This window comes from Cryptomeria japonica, chromosome 4, assembly GCF_030272615.1.
Source record: "Cryptomeria japonica chromosome 4, Sugi_1.0, whole genome shotgun sequence".
NCBI classification, from domain to species: domain Eukaryota; kingdom Viridiplantae; phylum Streptophyta; class Pinopsida; order Cupressales; family Cupressaceae; genus Cryptomeria; species Cryptomeria japonica.
The window spans coordinates 700,159,682-700,180,750 of NC_081408.1; the positions used below are offsets into that span (position 1 = coordinate 700,159,682).

The 21,069-nt window shown below is 37.6% G+C and overlaps 1 protein-coding gene across 2 annotated transcripts in view; it reads right to left on the reverse strand.

The window, feature by feature from the left end:
* LOC131071677 (uncharacterized) overlaps positions 1–21,069 on the reverse strand; it is a 72,757-nt gene that overhangs the window by 22,837 nt on the left and 28,851 nt on the right. The window contains exon 6 of one of the 2 annotated variants that reach the window (XM_058007614.2): positions 10,437–10,511. The exons of the other annotated variant lie outside the window; for it this stretch is intronic. Coding sequence (XP_057863597.2) covers positions 10,437–10,511 — 75 coding nt within the window. The remainder of the gene's footprint in view (positions 1–10,436; positions 10,512–21,069) is intronic. 2 annotated transcript variants of the gene reach the window in all.

Below are 21,069 nucleotides of genomic sequence, written 5' to 3' on the forward strand. Positions count from 1 at the left end.
ATTATTTTAAAGTTTGAGGGTTTCAAGTCCCTTCAAAACTTGTTGTAAGGGGTTTCGAGTCCCCTCAAAACTTGTTTTATCCTTAATCAAAATCAAAAGTTAAAAATCAAGATTAAAAAACAATATAACAAATAGAGAAACTTCTTTTTTCTTTTCTAAAATTATTTTTTAAAAAAACATGAAAAAGTTCATTAAAAATTGAAAAAAAATTTGTTAAAAGACTAACAAATAGGGTGAAATTCTTATCTTAAATGATTAAATATTGTATGTGAAAGCTATCTTTTCTCTTTTGGAACTCCCAGATCGATTACCATAAAAAAAAACCAACTTCCCTTCAAAATTCCAAATGAGAAAAGAGAGAGTGAAGAGAGAAAAAAGATGTTTATATTGGGCAAATTGATGCTTTTAGCATTGTTTCAGGGTTTTTACGTCCATGAAATGTTGAAAAATATTTTTTTACTTTCACTTTTTGGCCTTGAGCACCTTTGGGTACTCGCAAGTATGACCAAGGTGTGTCTTGCACATCTTGGGTTTCTTGTGGATATGCGCCTATGTACCCACAGGAAACCCTAGGCATTTGAGGCATCTGGGGTGTACCCAATGGTGAACACATACTATGACACACTCAATATGATTGTAATTTTCGTTCCAGTTGTACTTGATACCCTAGATCTTAACTCATCTCACTTAAGTCATTCTACTACCATATAGGAAAGTGTATCTTCAAAATTTATCCAAGCTCAAATCCTTCTTTATAGATAAGTCTTTTATTTATAAACTTATTAGTTTTTATTTAAGAAAACTTATTCTATATAATTCATCTTAAAAAATTATTGCATACATTTTGCTAAATTTATTTAAATTAAAATATTATTTTTATTAAAGATGAATGTTGTTGTTTGATGTTCTCATCAATTGCACTTCTTGTTCAAGGTAGAGGTGATTGTCAAGCAGAACAAATCATAGATACAACCTAGTTTTATCAAATAAAAAAAGTTTATTTATTTATTTAATAGGTAAATTGAAATCAAGAGAGTTTCTCCCTTTATATTATCCATATAAATATAAATTTAAATTTTATATTTTTAGGGCATTGGTATGATAAGCATCAAAATTTAGGGGAAGACACAAAAATCCCAATTAGCAATATCCAAAAAAATCACTAAAGTTCTAGACTAAAACATATAAACTCGTACATTATATTTTAATAGTAATATTAACTTCCAAGCACTATAACAAACTCCACAAATCTACCTCTTCCACAAAGACTTTTAAATTAAAATATTGAGTCATACGATGTCCTCCATTATCACAATGTCTATTGCTTGTTACAAAAAAATATTCCTCTAGCCTCTTTATTCCTTCACTGAGCTTCATTCTAGAGCATATCAGTGCTAATTAATTAGTACCATTGCACATTGATATTCGCATTCCTTATCTTCGAGCTTCATTCTAGAGCATATCAGTGCTAATTAATTAGTACCATTGCACATTGATATTCGCATTCCTTATCTTCGAGCTTCATTCTAGAGCATATCAGTGCTAATTAATTAGTACCATTGCACATTGATATTCGCATTCCTTATCTTCCTCATGTCTTTAGATGGTGGCACTCTAACCATATCTAGCCACCACAATAATTTCATCCAATCCACCACGGAACTATTTTTTATAAGAGAGGAGGCCATCAATTTTATCATGTCCTTTGTCTCCCCCAAGTCTAGCATTATGGCAAAAAACATTAAATAGATTTTTTTTTTACTCAAAACTTCTGTTCTATCACCATGAATTCATCGCTAAGAGTCCATTGAACGAGAAATAGGAGCAAACAATTGTGAGTTTTATAAACACACTTTAGTTTCAAGTCTTATACCTTACCCAAGAATAATATTTGGATTAAACTAGACACAATCCTAACAAGCATATCCATGTTTAAATTCCAAATATCTATAAGGCATAATAGAAACTATAGCATCCTAAAATTGTGACACTTGCAATTTCGACTGCATTTCGGTCTTCACGATGGCGACGCAACACTGAACCTGAATGGAGACCCCGAAACTTGCTCATGACATCAAAAACTGCATTTTTCCAGCACCCTGGCCTGATCCTCCTTGCACCCTGCTGTCCCGGGAGGTGGGACCAGAGCGCCCAGCGCCCTGGTCCCTGGCCCTATTTTGGGCCCGGTCTCCTATGGGACTTCGGGTCTTTTTGTTTGCAAATTGGAAAATAACATTTCCTGGTCGGCCTAAGGTCGGAAAAATCAGTCTATCAGCCCTAATTGACAAGTATATAAACTACTTTTCCTCTCCCATTTTGGTAGATGAAAAAAGGAGGACATATGTGTACAAGCGTGGAAACGATATTCAAACATTCAAGCATTCAAGCATTCAAACATTCCTTCAAGCAATTGATCATTCTAAGTCTCCATTCAAGGCTAAGTGTTGCATTCAAGACAAGGATTCAACCATTGAAGAGGAGATCACATACTACAACATACAACATACAACATACAACATACAACAACATCTATACCTTCGCACATAAGGATACAAACATCCTTACAACAAGGTTGCAGCTACGCGGCTGAAATTGAAGATCTGGAATCCTTGTGTAGAGACGAACAGATTCCCCTTCGTTTCGCGGATTTTTCGGAGGACCGTGTGCACGCCGGGCGCCATCGTCCTGTCAACTTTTGCTCAAATTTGCAGGACAGCGCCGTATCGACATTTTACTACTAATTCCAGGTCCGCAGCTTCATCCTATATCCCTAACTCAGTTTATAAGCGAATCTTTCTCACTTTCTATGCATTCGTAGCTTGATCATTCTATGCACATTCTTTACAAAAGAGGGTAGCCTTGTTGTCTTAACCCTTGAAACTCATTTAGAATCCAATCTTGCATTGTGTGGGATTGGATCTTGTGGGTTTCAACCCCTCTTTTGAATGTAAAGTCTCCCCTAAGTGAAAACCGTCAACCCTAGTAACCTCCCTTCTCTCTCCTTGGAGTTGGAAGAGGGGAGAGCAACTAGGGTTCAATCATTTTCCGCTTTACATTTTGGTGAACCCGACGTGAACATCCTTTCTGATTATTCATGGTTAGATCTGAAAATTTGCTTCCTTAATTGCATTTCCATGTTTGATCTTTTGCAAATTTTAGAGGTCGATTGCATAAAAACCCTAAAATTTTCTTTTTAGTAATTAAGCTTGCGAAATGTTTAATTATTAATGCTTGTTTCAGATCTACCCTTCTATTACAAATTATCAAATCATATTTGTGCTTTAATTTTGAAAATTAAGTGGTTAAGTGTCAAAACCCTAATTTTTGAAACCCTCTTGATTCAACCTTTGTCCGACAATTTCACTGATCAAAACATCCCCAAATCGGCTGTAATTTTGGATTCCGCAACAAAATCATAATATCTTTCATCCCTGAAAATTTGGAAAAAAGTTGTGAGGATCGTGTGCACTCCGAACGCCATCGTCCCCGACATTTTTTCCGAAATTTCGAGAGCTAGATCTTACTGTATTTTCCTGCTAAAATCCAGAATTTTGGCTGATTTTATCAATTCTAACACTTTCAAAATTAAAGTCAAAGTTGGTCTTGTGATTGCTTGGTTTAAGGCTCCTAATCATTCAAAAATTGTTGAAATTGAAATTTTGTGTCAAAATTGTGTTCTTACTATCCTAAATCTGAAAAGTGTGTTTGCATTCATTCAAAATTTTAGTGCTTTATTCAAATTCTTGCAATTTGTGACTTTTGAAATTAAGTGCTTAATTACAACAACTTTGACTTTCGCTTTCAAAATTGAATTTTGCGTGAAATTGAGTCAACTGTTAAATTTCAAAACTTGCATTGCTTTTGGTATTCCCTCTAAAATCATAAAATTTAAAATTTCAGTTTCCCTCTCTTTTTCAAAATTCAAATTTTGCATTTTTCGACAATCTTGGTAGGGTTCAATTTTGAGATTGCAACTTTAATTTGGCCTATCTACAGATCGTAAAATCACTCAATTTTTTCAAGTTAGCTTTAAAATCATCATAACTTTCATCCCTGCAAATTTCGAAAAAAATTGCGAGGACCGTGTGCACTCCGAGCGCCACGGTCCCTGACATTTTTTCCGAAATTTCGGGAGATTGTCGTGATTGCATTTAACAGCTTAAATCTAGAAGATTGGTTGATTTTACTGAAATTTGCTACCTCTAAAAATTCAAAATCTTCTCTCCCTCTCTAGTGCATGAGTTTTACAACAATAAGCCCTACTTACACTATTCCCGTTAGACGAAGCCGTAGAATTAAGTCTTTCCGAGGTTTAATTACCGAGGAGATGGAACCTAATTTGAATAGCCTTTTTAACGAGGACACGGGTAATTCCTTTAATCCTCCTAATGATGAAGAAGCTCTCCATGAGGTTTCTGTAGAACAACTTGCAAAATTGGATAACCAATTTGACGATTTTCGACAATGGATGTCTCAAGAATACCCTGATAGTCAAGCTCTTCCTTTAATTGAGGGTCTAAAACATATGCTTCAAACTGATAAGAATGGAATTGATATTTTGCGTGGTATTGCACACATTGTGGATTCGAATGTGATGCCTATAAAGAGTTGTGCTGAAACTTTAGGTTATACACAACCTCCCACTCAAGTCAATCATTCTATTCCTTCGACAACTTCTATTGCTAGCATACCTACTTTTACATCCAACATAATGGCTACTTCAATACAAGACATTCCTCCTATGATCACCAGTCATGGGGGCAATCCTTCTTCTTCAATTAACCCTCTTCCTTCATTTAATCCGACTTCTTCATTCATTCCTTCAGTGAGTGTTCCTATTACATCTCCACAAATGAACATGACGCAAGGAGGCAATTCGTTTAACCATTCCATTCCTCCTTGTAGTGTTCCTCCTTTCCAATCCTCTCCTATGACTAATTATCATAGTGTCCTGCCACCTTACTCTTTACCTTCTTTCAATAACATAACACCTCCATCTCAATCTAACACATCTAATATGAATTCTTCGACTGAAGTGACCATTAACAATCTTGCACAAACTGTCTCTTCTTTACAGCAACAAATTGCCTCTATGAATCAATCTAAGTTTAGTGTGCCCACATTTGATGTTGCGAGCCCACTTTCTCTTGACATTGTTCGAGCTATCCCTCCTAAACATATTGAAATCCTGCATTTGGAACTTTATAATGGTAAAGGTGATCCTCTAACACATGTTAAGACTTTTCAAACAATATGCACTGATTTTGCTTATGACCAAAGGTTGCTTGCAAAACTGTTTACTAGAACATTAAGAGACAAAGCCCTACAATGGTATTGCTCGTTGCCTTCTTATTCTATTACTTCTTTTAAACAACTTGCAAATGCTTTTATTCAACAATTTCAAAACAATATAAGTCCTAAAGTTACTTTGATTGATTTAATGCATTGTAAACAAGGTGTTAAAGAAAAAGTGACTGATTTCATTGGTAGATATAAGCATTTGTATGCTCAAATTTCTTTTCTAGTGCCTGACAATGATATTCAAAGAATCTTTATTTCTAATTTACAAAAAGATATTCGAGACAAACTTCTATTTTCTGAGTTTACTTCTTTCCAACAGTTGTGTGCAACTCTTCACAATTATCAACTGACTGTGAGTCAAATGGAACAATCACATCCTATGGCTCCGAGTGATAAGGGTGATAGTAGTCAACAACCATTTGGGAAGTTTAAACCAAACAGAGATTCCATCAAATTCAATGAAAACATCATCAACAACAATGTGAATGCAGCATCAGGTGTGCCTCCTATTTCTAAGTTTTTCAAGAAAGAAAGAAAGTATACTCCTTTGAATGAATCATTGCATAGTATTATGAATAAGTTATTGGAACAAAATGTGCTTACTCTTCCTCCTATAAGGCAAATTGATCCCACAAAGATTAATTCACCTTATTTTGATAACAAAGCTTTTTGTCAATTTCATCGTCAACCTGGGCATGATACTGAAAAATGTTTTGCTTTAAAGGGTAAAATTCAAGATTTGATTGATAATAATACTATCTCTGTTTCTGGAGTGAATGATAAAGGCAACACATGTGTAGCTCCTCCTAACCAAAATCTTTAGATTTTTACTGATCCACTACCTTCTCATACCTCTAATGCGATTGAGGCTAATGATTCCTCTTTCTCATCTGATGGTCTTGTGTCTATGACTCCGAATGTGATTAACTTTGTAGAGCAGTAAGAAAACCCTAAAGAACCTTCCATCACATTTGATTCTAATGAAACTATCAGGGCACCTGATGGTCCTTTATACATAGTTGCAAAAGTTAAGAATACACCTTGCCGTGGAGTGCTTATTGATCCTTCGTGCATGGTTAATGTTATTACTGAAGAATTTCTTTTTACTTTGCAATTGAATCAAGTGATCTATGACAAAACAGATGTGATTGTGAAATTATTTGATGCATTTTCTTCTCCTGCAATTGGTTCTATTACATTACCTATTGAGGTCCATAACAAGTCCCTTGATGTGAACTTTGCTATTATTCCTTCATCCGAACAATTTCGTGTGAAGCTTGGCTATCCTTGGCTATCTTCCATGAAAGCTATTGCTTCTCCTATTCACACGTGTTTGAAATTTCCCCATAATGGTGAAGTTGTTACTGTCAATCATAGTCTCTTTAAACCAGCTGAAAGAACTTCTAGCGTTCCTATTGATTACTTTTGGCCTAAACAATTCCAATCTCTTCCACCGCGAAGTGATCATCTTTTCAAATCTTATCAAAAGTGGAAAACAGATATGATCCTATCTCTAAGTGAACCTAGAACACCCAAACTTGACATTCCTATCATTCTTGAGAAGGAAGTTCTTCCTTTGAAAGATAAAACTAATGTCTTTCCTCAAGAAGATTCCCAACCCGTCCCTATGGATGTGACTATATCTATGCCTAATAAATGTCCTAAAAGTAGACCTATACCTCCTCGTCATGATGGACTTGGTCTTCTTCCTAAACCAAAAATTCCTCCTTTATATGGAGCAGTTCCTCCTCCTTCCTTTTATAGAGAGAAGAGACCTTCCTTTTCTCCTATTATCCAGCCTAAGAGACCACAACCTAAACACCCAAGTGATAAGGATGAGAACATTCCTCCTCCTCAATCTTCTCCACTTCCTACTAAGACTAGACGAAATCGTTCTGCACATGAACGTCGACGAAAGCGTCGTCTTAGAGCTCAGGCAGCTGCTTCTCAAACTTCGCAATCTCCAAAAACACCTTCAGCAAGCATTATTCCATTTTCTCCAAAATCTCCTAAACATAAGATGCATGATGGTCTTGATCCTGTGCGAGTTAAAGATCCTATTTTTATAAATCTTGATGATGTTATAGATGAAAATGTCATTCATGATGAAAATGTTACTTCTCTTGCTTCTGATAGTGAATATGAACTTGTTGATATTGATAACCATTTATCTAACGAATTTTCTAAAGCACTTATCCTAGCTCCTAGACAAGAACAACATGGCTTGGAACATGAACATAGCCCTTGTTTGGATCTTGTGATAGCTCCATATGCTGTGTTGGATGTTCCTCCTCTAGCGTGTTCCCTGCCTTCCCGAAACATTGATCAGCAAGATCGGGGGGGTAGATGACGTGCTAGACTAGTTACATTAGCATAGCAGATTCTCTCCTCCTCTCTTTTGTTACTTCTTCTATATGTTATTCTCATTCTTCTATTTGTTGTCCTTAGTGTTGTCTACTTGAGGACGATGCAAAGCATTGAGATCTCTTTTGGTCTCTCTCATGTTGACTCAAAAGACACATGTGTTCCCTTCTTCTAGGTGACCTTCCTTGATTGGGGAATGAAGAACAATTATGCATACATACATATGATATATATACATGACCTATCATACAGCATACTGACCCCAAGGAAAGCAAAGTCATCTCGTGCTTTGTGTTTTGTGTCTATTATCCTTGGGTTTATCTCACACTTGGGGGCTAAATGTTTGTGATAACGTGCTCCTTTCCCTTCTCATTTCTTATGTGTATCACTACGTTAAAACAATCACCCCCGTTGAGGCGTGTGCGATCGCTTTAACGTAGGGGGGCATACACCCTGTCTATTCCTTCAGGATACTTGAAAATTTCTTGGCGAACTTAGCTTTGCCTTGAAAATTTTTGGTATTTTTCTTGCATGACTCATAGTGAGGGAACCTTACTACTGACAGTCGTAGTTCTCCCTCGTGATCTTCCCTTTTACTTTGTCAATCGAAGTCGTAAGATCCTTAGTCCACTGGGGGCTTGGTGTGTCTTGCCTCCTTGACGTGGTCAAAGTCTTTCAATGTTGTTTCCTTGTACTTTACCGGAAGTATGAGTTTACGCTTATACTCCCGCTAAAGTGGGGGCTAAATGTAGCGTCCTAAAATTGTGACACTTGCAATTTCGACTGCATTTCGGTCTTCACGATGGCGACGCAACACTGAACCTGAATGGAGACCCCGAAACTTGCTCATGACATCAAAAACTGCATTTTTCCAGCACCCTGGCCTGATCCTCCTTGCACCCTGCTGTCCCGGAAGGTGGGACCAGAGCGCCCAGCGCCCTGGTCCTTCCTGGCCCTATTTTGGGCCCGGTCTCCTATGGGACTTCGGGTCTTTTTGTTTGCAAATTGGAAAATAACATTTCCTGGTCGGCCTAAGGTCGGAAAAATCAGTCTATCAGCCCTAATTGACAAGTATATAAACTACTTTTCCTTTCCCATTTTGGTAGATGAAAAAAGGAGGCATATGTGTACAAGCGTGGAAACGATATTCAAACATTCAAGCATTCAAGCATTCAAACATTCCTTCAAGCAATTGATCATTCTAAGTTTCCATTCAAGGCTAAGTGTTGCATTCAAGACAAGGATTCAACCATTGAAGAGGAGATCACATACTACAACATACAACATACAACATACAACAACATCTATACCTTCGCACATAAGGATACAAACATCCTTACAACAAGGTTGCAGCTACGCGGCTGAAATTGAAGATCTGGAATCCTTGTGCAGAGACGAACAGATCCCCCTTCGTTTCGCGGATTTTTCGAAGGACCGTGTGCACGCCGGGCGCCATCGTCCCGTCAACTTTTGCTCAAATTTGCAGGACAGCGCCGTATCGACATTTTACTGCTAATTCCAGGTCCGCAGCTTCATCCTATATCCCTATCTCAGTTTATAAGAGAATCTTTCTCACTTTCTATGCATTCCTAGCTTGATCATTCTATGCACATTCTTTACAAAAGAGGGTAGCCTTGCTGTCTTAACCCTTGAAACTCATTTAGAATCCAATCTTGCATTGTGTGGGATTGGATCTTGTGGGTTTCAACCCCTCTTTTGAATGTAAAGTCTCCCCTAAGTGAAAACCGTCAACCCTAGTAACCTCCCTTCTCTCTCCTTGGAGTTGGAAGAGGGGAGAGCAACTAGGGTTCGATCATTTTCCACTTTACAGAAACACCATATAATCCATCTTATTTATTTGAGTCATTATTATACTAACTCATGAACCTACCATGACCCACTATCTCAACTTGACATGAATGAGAGGAAAAGACATTATATTCCAAACAAGCTAATTACAAATTCTATCAAATTGATATATTTTTACTTAAGGGTTTCTCTTTATTTGGTGTCATCCCCTACAAAGTGAGCCTTTTTAAATAAGGTCATGTGTCTAACATATTGTCAATTAAGAGTTCTTGCATTCCATCAATTATCATCAGGTTAGCAAGTAGCTCCAACTCGTTGCTGATCTCATGATAGACATGATTTATCATGAAGTCTATCAAGGAGTTTAGCATAGGCAAGGTCCAACTTTTAACCTATTAATCTTCCAATTCTATGAATATTTTTCCCTTATGGAATCAACAATAATAGCTAAGTCATAATTTTTCTTAGGTCTTCAATAATGCATAATTAAAGTCCTAATACAAGGATTTGCACCATAGCTTTATTTTTTCCAAGTTTGAGATTTTTTTAAGGCTACACATAGACCACTACACCAATTGAATACCCTAATATACATTTGGCCCCTAATTTCACAATATTGTCTTTTGAGGCACCACCAATATCCTTTTTATACCATTTTCAAGGAAGCTCAATCTATTTGGCTTCTTCTGTCATATGGAAGGAACCATCTTCCTAACCCCATTAATAGGATAAGTAGAAAGAGTTTTTTTTAAACATAAAACTAACTTGGAATTTAAATATTTGGACACAACATCATTAAGTATAATAACATTATTAAGGAAATGTAAGACAAGTGCATCTATGTATTTAGATCATTGATAAAGTCTAGCAATTTCTAGTGTCATTTTTTCAAAAAACTAAAATTTGACAAAATATTATAAAAAATATATTTTATTGCATAAAATCAATAATAGAATAAAAACCTCTTGTTTATCCTTGATGTGTGGCTCCTTGAAATCCATAGTGCCATTAATTTCATCACCATGTTTGGGAAGATCCTGTAGAGATGATCATAAAATATTGATCAATTGTCAATGCATTAAGTCAAGTTTGCATTACAAAACCACATGTTCAAAACGTACTAATACAAATGTATGTATGTCCCAAGTTTTAACAAATCTAATAGTATTTAAACATTATATAGACAAATTATTTGTCTAAAGAATAAAGAGAGTTCACAAAACAATAGCAAAAAATATTAAATAATATAAGAAGTTGCTAACATGAGCATACTAATATGATCAAATAAAAACTAAAAAAAATTATCGAGATTAGTTCAACATCATTTACCATTTATAGATTTATTAAGGTATTGCAACTCTAAAATACTTAAAATTTTAGATGCAAATAAAAAAGTGCATCTATATGAACACATCAAGGTTTTAATTTTCTACCATAAAAAATTGTACCAAACTAAATAAATATATGGTTATAACACTATAGTATCATGGATCATGGGGGTATGTGCAGGATCATGGTGTGCCAAAACAGACCCTTAAGTGGCAATGAAATTTCAAAAAATCAGAGTTATGCAACTTGACATGAAAAATTGAATAAGTTATGAACATTATTTTTAAAATATGTAAGAAGAGAGTCTATAGAAAATTGAATGCAGTTTCTAAGCTACTAGTTGTTTTTTGAGAAAAAAAAATCCTATTTGATGAAAATTTTAAATTTCAATGCAGTGGTACAACAATTTCAGGAAAAGGATAAGAAGTAGGTGTATGTCTGACCACCCTAATCGCAATCAAATCATAATATTTTTTTATAAAATTTATAATATAAGTATTAGACTCATGTCCGGATGTGACACATTTTTTTATAATTTTTTATAAAGTAAATAATTATTTATGATTTTTTTACTACAGCTTTTCAGAAATTTAGAAATTCCTTCGTCTGACCACCTTAACTTGGTCAGAACCTTATGAAATTATTTTTTTAAAATTTTTTTCCCTATAATAGATGAAGCATAGGATGTGACGCATGTTTTGGATTCAAAAAATGCTATGCGGATTGAAAGTTATGAGTGTTTTTCAATCAGTCTATCAATCAAGACTTTTGTTAGAATTCAATAAAAAAATAAATAATAATTATTTATTAAAGTCGAAATAAGACAAACCTTATATTGTTGGAAAGCTAAGAACGTCCTTAAAAAACCCTTCTCATTTTATCAATTTTGGCTATAAAAAAAGTCGTCAGCCACCAGTGTAAAGTCTGGAAAATCGAGGAATACTAAAAAACACGTTTTTTCAGTTGACTTTCCAGGCTTGTCACTTCCAAGCCAAATCCCAAATAAATCCTGAACGAAAAGATGGAGGGAAAAATTTATGTTTTACAATCGGATATCCGTTTTTGAAAAAAAAAAAAAATTACTAAATTGGACATAATTTTTGCATTTTATATCGAAATTTTGATTTTTTACAGGCGTTGGAAAGGTAATTAAGAGCTCTATGATATGGAATGGGTAGATTTTAAATTATTTGTTTTTAAAAATAATTATAATTCATTTAAATTCATCCTTCATTTTTAAAACATAAAAAACTCATGACTTTTTCATATGATTTCCCTATTGCATGAATTTTTGTAACAATCATCTCAAAATAAACTAAATAAATAATTAATTAATAATAGAAAATTATGAATTTTATTGAGTTCGATAAATTTTGATAAACCATGTTATCTATGTTTGTTCCTTTCTCCACCTCTCTCTCCTAAACCTATCACTCCACCTGTTTGTTTCTTCCTCCCTCTCTTTTGTCCATATTTATACATCTCTCTCTAGACCTATATCTCTAACAATAATTGAATACCTCATTCATTCTCTCAAGTTGTACAAGGTGCTTATTTTTCTAACTCTTCATAATTTCCTCCTCTATGTCACTCTCTCTTCCCTAAGATCTAGACTAGTCTCTCTGCATTTCCTTCTCATCTCTAGCAACAAAATTCAGAGGGGACAAGGAGAGGCATAGGGGAGTATCAAAAAAAGGAGAGGGGGAGAGAGGTGAGAAGGAGAGATTAATTAGGGGGAAGAGAGAGTGAGAGAGAGAGAGAGAGTTATAGGTAATTAGGTGGAAGGCGAAGAGAGAGAGGGAGGGGGTGATTGGGGTGAAGAGAGAATGAGAGGGAGAGTTTGAGATTATTAGTGGGTAGGAGGAGAGGGGGAGAGGGTAAAGTATCAAAAAAGAGAGAAGAGAGATGGAGACAGAGGTGAAGAGAGACATAGAGAATAATTAAGGGGTGGGGAGAGGGGGAGAGGGAAGTATCTATAAACCCATAGGAGGAGAGAGGTGATCGAGGGTAATTGAGGGAAAGAAATAATGTGAGAGAGTTGGGTGTAATTATCGGATAAGAAGAGAGGGAGAAGAGTAAGTATCAACAAAAGGAGAGAGGGAGAGATGTGGAGAGAGGTGAAGAGAGTGATAGAGAAAGGATAATTAGGGGGAGTAGAGGGGAAGAGGGAAGTATTAACAAAGAGATGGACTAGAGAGAGGGTAATCAAGGGGCTCTCTCCCCATCTCTGACCCCTCTTCCTTTGTTGATACTCCATCCCTCTCTCTCCCCCCTCACCTTCCCCTAATTACCTTCTCTCTAGAACTCTCTCTTTGAACCTCTCTCCTCATCTCTCTCTCCCTTTGTTGATACTTTCCCATCCCCCCTCTCCTCCCAACCCCTAATTACCCCCAACTCTCTCTAATTCTCTCTTCCCCAAATGTCATCTCTCTGTCATATCTATCCTCACCTCTAACTTTACCATATGACCCCTTAGGTATCATTAGGGGTCATATTGTGTCCTAATGAGTCATATGGTGTCCTATGAACCCTTAGGACACCATATGATGTTGTTAGGGGTCATATGGTGTGCAAAGGGGTCATATTGTGTCTTAAAGGGTCATATAGTGTCCTATGACCTCTTAGGACACAATATGACTCCTTAAAACACTATATGGTGTTGTTATGGGTCGTATGGTGTCTTAAGGGGTCATATGGTATCCTATGACCCCTTAGGACACCATATGGTGTCGTTGGGGTTCATATGGTGTGCTAAGGGGTCATAAGATATCATATGACCACTAAGGGCACCATATGGCCTCTAAGGTGTCGTTAGGGGTCATATTGTGTCCTAAGGGGTCATATGGTGTCCTATGACCCCTTAGGACACCATATGGTGTCATCATGGATCGTATGGTGTCTTAAGGGGTCATATGGTATCCTATGACCCCTTAGGACACCATATGACCCCTTAGGACAACATATGATCCCTTAGGTGTCGTTTGGGGTCATATTGTGTCCTAACGAGTCATATGGTGTCCTATGACCCCTTAGGACACCATATGGTGTCGTTAGGGGTTGTATGGTGTGCTAAGGGGTCATATTGTGTCTTAAGGGGTCATAGGACGTCATATGACCACTTAGGATACCATATGACCCATTAGGTGTCGTTAGGGGTTATATTGTATCCTAAGGGTTTATATGGTGTCCTATGACCCCTTAGGTGTTGTTAGGGGTCATATTGTGTCCTAACGGGTCATATGGTATCCTATAACACCTTAGGATACCATATGGCATCTTATAACCCCTTAGGATACCATATGGCATCGTTATGGGTTATATGGTGTACGAAGGGGTCATATTGTATCTTAAAGGGCCATAGGACATCATATGATTCATTAGGACACCATATGACCCCTCAAGTGTCGTTATGGGTCATATCATGTCCTAAAGGGTCACATGGTGTCTCATGAACCTTTAGGACACCATATGATATGGTGTGCTAAGGAGTCATATGGTGTCCTATGACCCCTTAGGAAACAATATTGCCCCTTAGGTGTCTTAAGGGTTTATTTTGTGTCCTAAGGGGTTGTATTGTGTCCTAAGGGGTCGTATTGTGTCCTAAGACCCCTTAGGACACTATATGATGTCGTTAAGGGTCATATTATGTGCTAAGAGGTCATATTGTGTCTTATGACCCCTTAGGACACCACATGGTGTCGTTATGGGTTGTATGGTGTTATAAGGGATCATATGGTGTTCTATGACCCCTTAGGACACCATATTATGTTGTTATGGGTCGTATGGTCTCCTAAGGAGTGGTATGGTGTCCTATGACCCCTTAGGACACCATATGGTGTCAATATGCGTCGTATGGTGTCCTAAGGGGTCATATGGTGTTCTGTGACCCCTTAGGAAACCATATGGTGCCATTAGGGGTCGTATGATGTGCTAAGGTGTCATATGGTGTCATATGACCCCTTGGAACACCATATGACCCCTTAGGTATCGTTAGGCATCATTTTGTGTTGTTAGGGGTCATATGGTGTCCTATGACCCCTTATGACACAATATGACCGCTTAGGTGTTGTTAGGGGTCATATTGTGTCCTAAAGGTTCCTAGGACATCATATAACCCATTAGGACACCATATGACCCCTTAGGTATCGTTAGGGGTCATATTGTGTTCTAAGGGGTCATATGGTGTCTCGTGACACTATATGATCCCTTAGGACACCATATCATGTCGTTATGGGTCTTCTTGTGTTCTAAGGGGTCATATGGTGTTATATGACCCCTTAGGATACCATATGACCCCTTAAGACACCATATGGTGTTGTAAGGAGTCATATGGTGTCATATGACCCCTTAGGACACTATATGACCCCTTAGGTGTCGTCAGGGGTCATATTGTGTCCTAATGGATCATATGGTGTCCTATGACCCCTAAGGACACCATATGACCCCTTGGGACACTATATGGTGCTATGGTTCATATGGTGTCCTACCATATGACCCCTTAGGAAACCATATGACCCCTTGGGACACTATATGGTGCTATGGGTCGTATGGTGTCCTAAGGGGTCATATGGTGTCTTATAACCCCTTAGGAAACCATAGGACCCCTTACGACACCATTTGGTGTTGTTATGTGTTGTATTGTGTCCTAAGGGGTCACATGGTGTTCTATGACCCCTTAGGACACCATATGGTGTTGTTAGGGATTGTATGGTGTGCTAAGGAGTCATATGGTGTCCTATGACCCCTTAGGAAATTATATGACCCCTTAGGTATCGTTAGGGTTTATTTTGTGTCTTAAGGGGTCATATTGTGTCCTAGGGGGTCATATGTTGTCCTATGACCCCTTAAGATACTGTATGACGTCATTAGGGGTCATATTATGTTCTAAGGGGTCATATTGTGTCTTACTGCCCCTTAGGACATCACATGGTGTCATTATGGGTCGTATGGTGTTCTAAGGGGTCATATGGTGTTCTATGACCCCTTAGGACACCATATTATGTTGTTATGGGTCGTATGGTCTCCTAAGGGGTCATATGGTGTCCTATGACCCCTTAGGACACCATATGGTGTCATTATGCATCGTATAGTGTCCTGAGGGGTCATATGGTGTTCTATGACCCATTAGGACACCATATGGTGTCGTTAGGGGTCATATGGTGTTCTAAGGAGTCATATGACCCCTTAGGTGTCGTTAGGGTTTATTTTGTGTCTTAAGGAGTCGTATTATGTCCTAAGGGGTCATGTGGTGTCCTATGACCCCTTAGGACACCATATGACCCATTAAGACACCATTTGGTGTTGTTATGTGTCGTATGGTGTCCTAAGGGGTCATATGGTGTTCTATGACCCCTTAGGATACCATATGACCCCTTAGGACACCATATGGTGTTGTATGGTGTCCTAAGAGGTCATATGGTGTCCTATGACCCCTTAGGACACTATATGACCCCTTAAGTGTCATCAGTGGTCGTATTGTGTCCTAATGAGTCATATGGTGTCCTATGACCCCTTAGGACACCATATGACCCCTTGGGACACTATATGGTGTTATGGGTCGTATGGTGTTCTAAGGGGTCATATGGTGTCCTATGACCCCTTAAGACAACATATGACTCCTTAGGATACCATTTGGTGTTGTTATGTGTCGTATGGTGTCTTAAGGTCTCATATAGTGTTCTATGACACTATATGACATCGTTAGGGATCATATTATGTCCCAAGAGGTCATATTGTGTCTTATGACCCCTTAGGACACCACATGGTCTTGTTATGGGTCGTGTGGTGTTCTCAGGGGTCATATGGTGTTCTGACCCTCTAGGACACCATATTATGTTGTTATGGGTCGTATGGTCTCCTAAGGGGTCATATAGTGTCCTATGACCCTTTAGGACACCATATGACCCCTTAGGACAACATATGGTGTCATTATGTGTCGTATGGTGTCCTAAGGTATCATATGGTGTTCTATGACCCCTTAGGAAACCATATGGTGTCATTAGGGGTCGTATGGTGTGCTAAGGGGTCATATGGTGTCTTATGACCCCTTAGATCACCATATGACCCCTTAGGTATCGTTAGGTGTCATTTTGTGTCATTAGGGCTCATATGGTGTCCTATGACCCCTGAGGACACAATATGACCCCTTAGGACACCATACAGTGTTGTTAGGGGTCATATGGTGTCTATGACCCCTCAGGACACTATATGACCCCTTAGGTGTTGTTAAGGGTCATATTGTGTCCTAACGAGTCATATGGTGTCCTACGACCCCTTAGGACACCATATGGTGTCGTTAGGGGTTGTATGGTGTGCTAAGGGGTCATATTGTGTCCTAAAGGTTCCTTGAACATCATATGACCCCTTAGGACACCATATGACCCCTTAGGGGTCATATTGTGTCCTAAGGGATCATATCTTGTCTCGTGACACCATATGACCCCTTAGGACACCATATCGTGTCATTATGGGTCTTCTTGTGTTCTAAGGGGTCACCACCAATTGATGAATAATGATGAATAGTAAATACTCAATAGATACTGAGAGGCAGGGGTGAATCAGTATAGACAAAAACCTTTCCTTCACAACCACTTGAACTACAAAGACTGTACTAACTGGTAAACAGTATCACCGATTTAAAATGGGACACTACCGGTAAAACACAATATGACTATAAAAGAAATAAATCGGTAACACTAAGATCTTCACCACACTTAATATCTCATTTCCATTTCACCCATATGCATAAACAAGTAATATTTCATCAGAAATATAATGACCACTGGATCAATATGCATTACCACTTAATAGAAAACACTAATCATCACATGAAAAAGCATCACACATGACACACTAATTTTTCACGTGGAAACCCAACTGGGAAAAACCACGGTGGGGATGAATACCCACAAGTTGTTCTTGAACTCTTCTGAAGTCCGCTCTGTTAGGAGCCTAATCTGGTTAAGGACTTTACAATAGGTTCTACTAGGAACCAATTCTGCTAGGGATCACCCTGTTAAGGGATGGCTAAATACCCGATTAAAGGTTAGAACCCTGTTAAAGGTTACCTCGCAAGAGGATTTGAAGAACTCATTGATTTGAGTCACCCTGTTAAAGTATTTACACAAAGCCTGTTAAAGCTACCTGGCTAAGGGATTTTCCAACTGCTGAAATGGTTAGAAGTCAACAGGTAATACACTGATCTGATAACAGCACTAAATGCCAAGGTAGATCCACTTTAGTTCCTTTACTTATGCAATCACACTCTGCAGGTATGAACACACTTCTCTGGTGTGGCAAGAATCAAGTATCTCTTCACTTGGATACACACATAACATTTGCCAACAACTTCACAATGCAAATCATCATCGACCTTATAGGAAATAGATAGGTCGGTAGCATAAACCATAAGCCCTAAACATTTAGGTTATCAATACAGTCAGTCCAATCCTGACCGTTCAAACACATTGCATTGAGTAAAACAGTCTTGAACAAATCTCAAGACGTTCACCATCACTCATTCTTTGCCGCTTTTGGAAGCTAATAACCCATCACATGTTTTCCATCATTTACTGAGACTTCACGCATTCCCGAGGTAGATAGGATCAATCTTCTTCATACAAGATCCTCAAAGAAATTCTTCACGTGCACAAGGTTGACGTGGCAAAATGATATGATCTCCATTTCAATGCTATCCCATCACAGGATGTCGTCGGTTGAATCACATAGACTTGAAATGCATCAACCGGAAACCCTAAAGCCGAGACTACCAACTGGTAGTCATAACAAATGAAACCCCAATACCGATTCACATTCCAACATACTGGCTCACCATTTCGCATATACCGGTTCTCATTATCATACCGGTTTACTTCATACCATCATACCGGTTCTCTTGCCAGTTTGCTTTCTTCAATATACTGGTTCAAACTTTAGCATATTGACATCAATGACAACATACAATATCATCATGTCATCAAACTCTGCACATATGCCAACAATATGACCCCTTAGGATACCATATGACCCCTTATGGTGTCCTAAGGGGTCGTATGGTATCTTAAGGGGTCATATGGTGTCCTATGACCGCTTAGGACACTATATGACCCCTTAGATGTCGTCAAGGGTCGTATTGTGTCCTAATGGGTCATATGGTGTTCTATGACCCCTTAGGACACCATATGACCCCTTGGGACACTATATGGTGCTATGGGTCGTATGGTGTCTCAAGGGGTCATATGTTGTCCTATGACCCCTTAGGACACCATATGACCCTTTAGGACGCCACATTATGTCATTAGGGGCCATATGGTGTCCTAAGGGGTCATTTGGTGTCTTATGACCCCTTAGGACACCATATGGTGTTATTAGGGGTCTTATTGTGTCTTAAGGGGTCATATGGTGTTTTGTGACCCCTTAGGAGACCATATGGTTTCGTTAGGGGTCATATTGTGTCCTAAGGGGTCATATGGTGTTCTATGACCCCTTGAGACACCATATAACCCCTTAGGAGACCAATGTACTAAGTTTAAAATAGGGAGAGATATAAGGGTGAAGAGAGATGAAGAGCTAAAGAGAGGGAGAAGAACTAAAGGACAAGGACATAAATAGAGATATAGATATTAAGGAGTATGAAGTGAGAGGGAGAAAAACTAAAGGACAAGGATGGATAAAAAGAGATAGACATATCTAAATATTGAAAAGGAGAGAGGAAGATAGAGATAAAAAATGAAGAGAAAGGGAGAAGGAGATGAATAGATATAGAGAAAGAGAGAGATAAAGACAAAGCTAAATATATAAAGAGATGGAGAAAAATGGATAGAGAGGGGTAAAGAGAGTGAGATAAAAAAATTAAGAGATAGAGAGATATAAAGGAAGAGAAATATCGATAGATAGAAAGATATAGATAGTGCAAGAGAGTGAGAAAGAGAGATAGAGATTATAGATAGGGATAGATAGAGAGGGAGAGAGAGAAAGAGGGAGATATAGAGATATATAAAGGCATTATAGAGAAGGATGTGGGGAGAGAGCCGGAGATATATAAAGATGTAGTAATTAAAGAGATAAAGGTAGAGAAAGGGAAAGATACTTCAAGAGGGCGATAGAGGAAGAGACATAGAAGTAGATTAATCATGTATAGAGGAAGATATATAAAGATAGAGGAACATATAGAAAGAGAGATTGATAGGGAAAGAGATGAAGATGTGAAGATGGAGATAGAGATAGATATGGATAGAAAGTGATAGAGAGTGTAAGAAAAATGGAGGGAGAGATGGAGTGAATATGTGAGATTTAGAGATAATGAGATATAAATATACATGAAGATAGATCTATAGGGATATAGAGATAGAAGGGACAAGATAGGGAGAGAAAGGAGGTGATAGAGACAAGTAATATATAAGTATAGGTAGGATAAGGTAGAGGAGGGAGATAAATAGAGAGAAGAGAGATTATTAGAGAGAAATATAGAAATAAGGAGTGGGAGAGGGAGAGATAAGAATAGAAAGATGGAGAAATATGCAGAGATGCATGTAACTTGGGAATTTATTTATCTAGATAGGATGAGAAAATATGTGAAATAAGTAGAGAAGAAAGAGATAGATAAAATACATTTATATAAGTATAGATAGACAAGTGATAGATAAAAGAGGTGATAGGAAAAAAAAAAAGAGACTTTGTATGCAAAATTTGTGAGTATTTTAAGTTTTAAATTGAAGGACTAAATTCAAATGATTATAATTAATTTTTGGTCTATAATATAATAAAACTACCTTATCCATTCGATAGGTCTTTGAATTACCTTTCCAACGCCTATAAAAAATCAAAATTTTGATAAGAAATGCAAACGTTATGCCCATTTTATTAAACTATACTTCTTATGTTGAGAAAAACGGATATCTGATTTATCCAATTTGAAAAAGTATGACATCACAATAGTGACATCACAAATCGGATATCCGATATTAACGGATTTCCGATTTGGTTTGGTATTACCAAACCAAATTCAAATTTTGGCCGACCCAAACAAAAAGTCAAAGCGAATTTTGGCGTGTTTGGAAAGGTTTAAAACACATTTTTTTCTCCATTGCCACTTTTTGGCCCCCCATGATCTTGCACATACCCATGGGTAAAGGGATTATATCGTTTGACAAGACTCACAAGTTATAACACTAGATTCACACATTCTACTTTTGAAGTGAATGTGACCAAAAAAATTGTTTAGTATGCATATGAGAAAGAAATTGAATTTTTATATTAGATTGATTT